This window comes from Canis lupus, chromosome 8 (genome assembly GCF_011100685.1).
Source record: "Canis lupus familiaris isolate Mischka breed German Shepherd chromosome 8, alternate assembly UU_Cfam_GSD_1.0, whole genome shotgun sequence".
Taxonomy (NCBI): Eukaryota; Metazoa; Chordata; class Mammalia; order Carnivora; family Canidae; genus Canis; species Canis lupus.
Genome location: NC_049229.1, coordinates 398,866 through 405,379, shown reverse-complemented (window position 1 = coordinate 405,379; position 6,514 = coordinate 398,866). Strand labels below are relative to the sequence as shown.

General features: G+C 41.7%; 1 protein-coding gene across 1 annotated transcript; it reads left to right on the top strand.

The window, feature by feature from the left end:
* The first annotated feature begins 3,182 nt into the window (after positions 1 to 3,182).
* LOC100688456 (nucleolar RNA helicase 2-like) lies at positions 3,183 to 5,988 on the top strand. The gene is given in 4 exon segments (XM_038544014.1): positions 3,183 to 3,459; positions 3,462 to 3,645; positions 3,647 to 4,487; positions 4,489 to 5,988. Coding segments are annotated over 4 exon segments (2,307 nt in total). The 5' UTR covers positions 3,183 to 3,224; the 3' UTR covers positions 5,536 to 5,988.
* Positions 5,989 to 6,514: the final 526 nt, after the last annotated feature.

Below are 6,514 nucleotides of genomic sequence, written 5' to 3'. Positions count from 1 at the left end.
GTCTCTGGGCCTGGAGCCCCCCGGCTCCAGGATGGGATAAGCCATGCCAGCATCACCCAGGCCATGACAGAAATGCAGAATCCCAGGTTCTAACCCAGACCCACTGGGCCTGAATCTGTGTCTCTCCCAATTCCTAGGTGACATACATGTGCAGAACAACTGAGAAGCACAGTTCCACACACGGTCACCCTGACAGGGATCCTCCTCACTGGAACTCATCCTGTAAACACTTGGCATTGCCTCAGGGCCTACTGATCATCCTCCCTGCCCGCTCAATCTCTGTGCCTGGTCTGCTCCAGTCCTGGGAACTGCTGGTTTGGCTCAGGAGACTTGAGAGGTGGCCAATCACTTCCCTTATGGAATGCATGACGTTTCTGATGACCTATAATCTTTATAGGTACAACTATTAGGAGCCCTTCCTTTTGCATTCTTCATCCCACTTTTTCCTCTGCCAACTATCCTTGTCTTTCTTTCTTCTTAAACAGTTCATCAATTTATTGTATAACTTTGTTTCTGATGTTTGTTTCATGGCTTGGTTTTGGAAAGGTTGTGTGTGGAATTCAATACAGTAAAATTGAATTAACAGTAAAACATTCCATTGATAAAGCAAAGGTTTTTCCCATTTTAGTTTAATAAGGAACCACTTGGGGCATCTGGGTGGCTCAGTGGGTGGAGCATCTGCCTTCAGCTCAGGTCATGATCTCAGGATCCTGGGATCAAGCCCCCGGGGGACTCCCTGCTCAGTGGGGAGTCTGCTTCTCCCTCTCCCTCTGCTGCTCCCCCTGCTTGTTTTCTCTCTCTTTCTCTCTCTCTCTCTCAAATAAATAAGATCTTTAAATATATATCTGCTGGTGAAAACAGAAGAGAATTACAGAAAGTTAAGTAGCAAAGTCAAAGGGACTCATGGGTTAGAAAAAGACACAGGCATAGAAGACCATCACTGTCCTTTTACACAAAATTATCACTAAAGAAAGCAGACTAAAACAAAGCACCTGGAAATTACTGAAACATAAGATGTTCCTGAAATAAAAGAGAATTGAATCTTGACAAAGTTACTTAGCTTCAAAGATAAAAAAAATAGAATCTAAAGTTACCCAGTCAGGAAAGAGTCAGAACAGCTTCAATCTCAGCATAAAGTGGTGCAATCTCTACCAAGCTTTACAGCCTTGACATGCCACCAAACCATACTGTCACTGTACAACCTAGAGGGAAATTTCAGACAAAAACAACCATGAAGAAATCTTAAAATGCATTTACTGTCCTTGAATTTTTGTGTCATTATTTTGAAATTATTTATATAGAGTGATAGATAATGGGATAAAGTAAATATATAAGGATGTGAATGTGCTTAGGAACCAAGATTTTTTATATAAAATAAAGATATAAAGTCAAGGAAGTTAAGTAAGAACCCTTTAATCTTAGTTTGGAACAAGAAATATCACTATCAAGTACTGACTTCTTTATTTTTTTTTAAGATTTTATTATTTATTCATGAGAGACACAGGGAAAGGCAGAGACACAGGCAGAGGGAGAAGCAGGCTCCCTGAAGGAAGCCCAATGTGGGACTCCATCCCAGAACCCCAGGTTCACACCTTGAGCTGAAGGCAAACCACTGAGCCACCCAGGGGTCCCCTGACTTCTTTATTTATAAAAATAACCCAGTAGGAACCCAGGAACCACAGTCCTAATCATAAACTATAAATAGCATTTCACTCTAAAAGAACCAAAAATTGTGAATCTTAGGTCGATTCCTACTAAATCATGGAGCATTACAGAGATTCCACTACCAAGTAGCAAAAACTATACAATGTAACAAAGTAAGAAGGAAAAATAAGATATAGGAGAATGAGAAAGGAAGATGCAACATTATTATTTAAAGGTGTTAGCTGCACAGGAAAAAATGCACAGATCCACTAGGTGAATCCACTAGAGAAACCACTAGAATATTAAGACATCTCAGTATAACTGACTATAGACAAATAGTAAATATTTATTTTTTTATTTCTTTAAGGATATTTATTTATTTATTTATTTATTTATTCATGAGAGACCCAGAGAGAGAGAGAGGCAGAGACACAGGCAGAGGGAGAAGCAGCCTCCCTGTGGGAGCCCGATGCAGGACTCAATCCCAAGACCCCGGGATTATGCTCTGAGCCAAAGGCAGATGCTCAACCACTGAGCCACCTGAACATCCCTAAATAGTAAATATTTAAATAGTAGCTGACTATTTAGTTTATATTTACAAATACATATTTGTAAATATATTTGATATATATATATATATATCACTTTCACAACTCAACAGTAACATTACTCAGTCACCCATCTCAGCAGAAGCCAGGAACACAGATGAGGTGACATGGGAAAGATCTAGGAAGGACCCTCCTCTTTTGATGGTTTGGGCCCTTATGAACTGCACAAGAGACCAACAAAATTTTTGTGAATGTTCTATCAGCAGAAACACAGACAATTGGGAAATGTAAAAAGATAGGAAGGAAGTGAGGACTGTCAGTATAAGATTCCATAGGCAGGAAAAGGGCCAACTGAGCTATATACTGGAAATACACATTATGCTTAGGAAAAGGAAAGAATAATCCTGGAGATGGTCAAGGTTTGACAAGGCTGTCTTTGGCATGAGGACCCAGCAGGCATAGATCCAGGAGTGGACTGTCTCTTCCTCAGTTCCAGGGGGTGGACAAGGGGGCAGAGCACAGCTGTTGCTTGGGACCAATGACTCCCATCTTCCTTGATTTCTCTCCCTTAGAATGGGAGTGTCTGTCCTAGACCTGACCCACCATTGTATTTGGGAAGGACATGGCACAACTGGAGAGGATGAAACATCCCTCATCTCACCTAGACCTAATTTAAAGGATATGCAGAGGAAATTGGATGTTGAAATGCGTTAAGACTTTGGGGATGTTGGGAGACAGTGGACATATTTCACATGTGAGAAGAACATGAATTTGGGGAGAGAGCACATTTATAAGTTTAATTGTGTTTTCCAGAATTCATATATTGAAATCCAAATCCCTATGACCTCAGAAAGATGAGAGTTTTGGAATATAGGTGAAGCCCAGAGCCGACAACCAAGAAAGAATTCTTAAAACATCTTTGGTGGAGTCTTCCTCTCTACACGGTGGACCTGACCGGTCGGCCAGAATTGCTTGAGGTGAACACTGCCGGGGAAACTCCTTAGTGACGCAGGTTTGGACTCCGAGACCGCCATGGAAAAAGTGGAGACACCACGGAAGCAGAATGAGAAGAAAGGTAGAAAGGAGAAACCAAAATCTATTAAGACTGAAGAGGCAACAGAAGTAAAAGAAGAAATTCCTTCCCTTAAAGCTAAAAAAGATAAAAAGAAAGCCGAGTCTAATGAGGTTGACATGAATTCTCCTAAATCTAAAAAGGCAAAAAAGAAAGAGGGGCCATCTCAGGATGACATAATTTCTCCAAAAACCAAAGTGTGAAAAAAACAAAGGAGTCCTTTGAAAAGAAAGTTGTTTCTCCTAAAACAAAAAAAAAAGTAATAAAAAGTGAAGAACCTTCTGAAGAAGAGATAAGTGTTCCTAAGCCCAAGAAGATGAAGAAAGAAAAGGAAATGAATGAAGAAATTGTAGAGAAAAGCCCCAAACTGAAGAATGGATTCCCATTCTGGACTTGTCTCTAACACCAGTGAAACCCTAGGGGAAGAAAGTAACAGTGAGTTAGAGCAGGAAATGCCTGTGGAACAGAAAGAAGGAGCTTTCTCTAATTTTCCCATATCTGAAGAGACTATTAAACTTCTCAAAGCCCGTGGGGTGACCTTCCTGTTTCCTATACAAGCAAAGACATTTTACCATGTCTATAGTGGAAAGGACTTAACTGCACAGGCGCGGACAGGAACTGGGAAGACATTCTCCTTTGCCATCCCTTTGATTGCGAAGCTCCAGGGAGAACTGCAAGGCAGGAAAAGAGGTCGTGCCCCTCAGGTACTGGTTCTTACACACATGAAGGAGTTGGCAAATCAAGTAAGCAGAGACTTCAGTGACATCACAAGAAAGCTGGCGGTGGCTTGTTTTTATGGTGGAACTCCCTATGGAGGTCAAATTGAAAGCATGTGGATTGGGATTGATATCCTGGTTGGGACCCCAGGTCGTATCAAAGACCACCCTCAGAATGGCAAGCTAGATCTCACCAAACTTAAGCATGTTGTCCTGGATGAAGTTGACCAGATGTTAGATATGGGGTTTGCTGATCAAGTGGAAGAGATTTTAAGTGTGGCATACAAAAAAGATTCAGAAGACAATCCCCAAACATTGCTTTTTTCTGCAACTTGCCCTCATTGGGTATATGATGTTGCTAAGAAATACATGAAATCTACATATGAACAGGTGGACCTGATTGGTAAAAAGACCCAGAAAATGGCAATAACCGTGGAGCACCTGGCTATCAAGTGCCACTGGACTCAAAGGGCAGCAGTTATTGGGGATGCGATCCGAGTATACTCGTGGTTTTCACGGGCATACCATCATCTTCTGCGAAACCAAGAAAGAAGCCCAGGAGTTGTCACAGAATATGTCCATAAGGCAGGATGCCCAGTCATTGCATGGAGATATTCCTCAGAAGCAGAGAGAAATCACTCTGAAAGGTTTTAGAAATGGTGATTTGGGAGTTTTGGTTGCAACTAATGTTGCTGCTCGTGGGTTAGACATCCCTGAGGTTGACCAGGTGATACAGAGTTCTCCACCAAAGGATGTGGAGTCCTATATTCATCGCTCTGGGAGGAGGGGCAGAGCTGGAAGGACAGGGATTTGCATCTGCTTTTATCAGCACAAGGAGGAGTATCAGTTAGCACAAATGGAGCAAAATGCGGGAATTAAATTTAAACGAATAGGTGTTCCTTCTGCAACAAAGATCATAAAAGCTTCCAGCAAAGATGCCATCAGGCTTTTGGATTCTGTGCCTCCCGCTGCCATTAGTCATTTCAAGCAGTCAGCGGAGAAACTAATAGAGGAGAAAGGAGCCGTGGAAGCCCTGGCAGCAGCCTTGGCCCATATTTCAGGTGCCACATCAGTAGACCAGCGCTCTCTGATCAACTCAGATGCGGGCTTTGTGACCATGATCTTACGATGCTCAATGGAAATGCCAAACATTAGTTATGCTTGGAAAGAACTTAAAGAGCAGCTGGGAGAGGATATTGATTCCAAAGTGAAAGGAATGGTGTTTCTCAAAGGAAAGCAGGGAGTTTGCTTCGATGTCCCTACTGCAGCAGTAACAGAAATACAGGAAAAATGGCATGATATGCGTCGCTGGCAGCTCTCTGTGGCCACGGAGCAACCAGAGCTGGAAGGACCTCGGGAAAGATATCGAAACTTCCGTGGACAGCAGGAAGGCAGTCAAGGCTTCCGGGGACAACGCGAAGGCAGTCGAGGCTTTAGAGGACAGCGGGAGGGAAATCGAAGCTTCAGAGGACAGCGATCAGGAGGTGGCAACAAAAATCACAGATTCCAAAACAAAGGCCAGAAGCAGAGTTTCAGTAAAGCATTTGGGCAGTAATTTGAAGTGGAGAGTTTATGCAGTAACATGGAACTGAGCACTGATTTTCCTGCAAGGTTAAAAGCACACTGTTTCCTTCCTGACCACTTGCCTTGTCCCCATCTCTTCCAGAGAGACAAGCTTCATGGAAATTATTTCATCTGATGATTATGATTTGTAACTATTGCTACTTCTGTATCAGGTTTATCTTTTGAAAAGATGTATGAATTCATTAAATTTTGTTCTGATACACTGTGGGTTGTAAGATAAAATCAAGCATGATTTTGCCCATACTTTTTAAGTTGATCTGTCTTTATACTTAAATAGTGTCCTTCCCTGAATACCTATGGGGAAGATAGCGTTCTCTGGAGAGGCACTCTGCACAGTCCAGGCTTGGGTCTGTAATTAGCATTCCTCAGCCATCTGCCTAACAGTGACTCACATGGTCCTATAACATGTCTTCTGAGAATTAATACTGAGCAATGTTTTGAAGCAAGGTTTCAAACTTAGCTGGGAGGTAATACATTTTATGGCAGCATATGCTCTAGGTTTGGAGGATGGTGACACAAATGGAGACATTATATAGATTTGCCATTGTTATGTACATTTTGATACATTTTTAACTTTTTAAGGTGATGGATGCTTCCGTGAATTCTTCACAGATTTTATCTATTTATGTATAAAGAAGTATTTTAATAGAAAGCAAGTGTCTTTAAGGAATTGCAAATGTGTAAGATGTCCCCATAACTTTCTTTGTAAGTAAGGAGGCTGAATAATAGGTGCTTGATGATAATGTACTCCACTTCCTATTGGAAGATTAACATTATTTACCAAGAAGGAATTAGGGGATGGGGGCAGAGATTTGCATTGCTGACAAGAGTCAGGAAACCCACTGAAAATGTTTTTCATGTGTGAGAAGGAAACCTGCATCTCTGTTGAGAACAAAGAGAGGAGCAAGTAAAGATGCATGATAAAACATTCTTTTCACAGTAAAAACAGC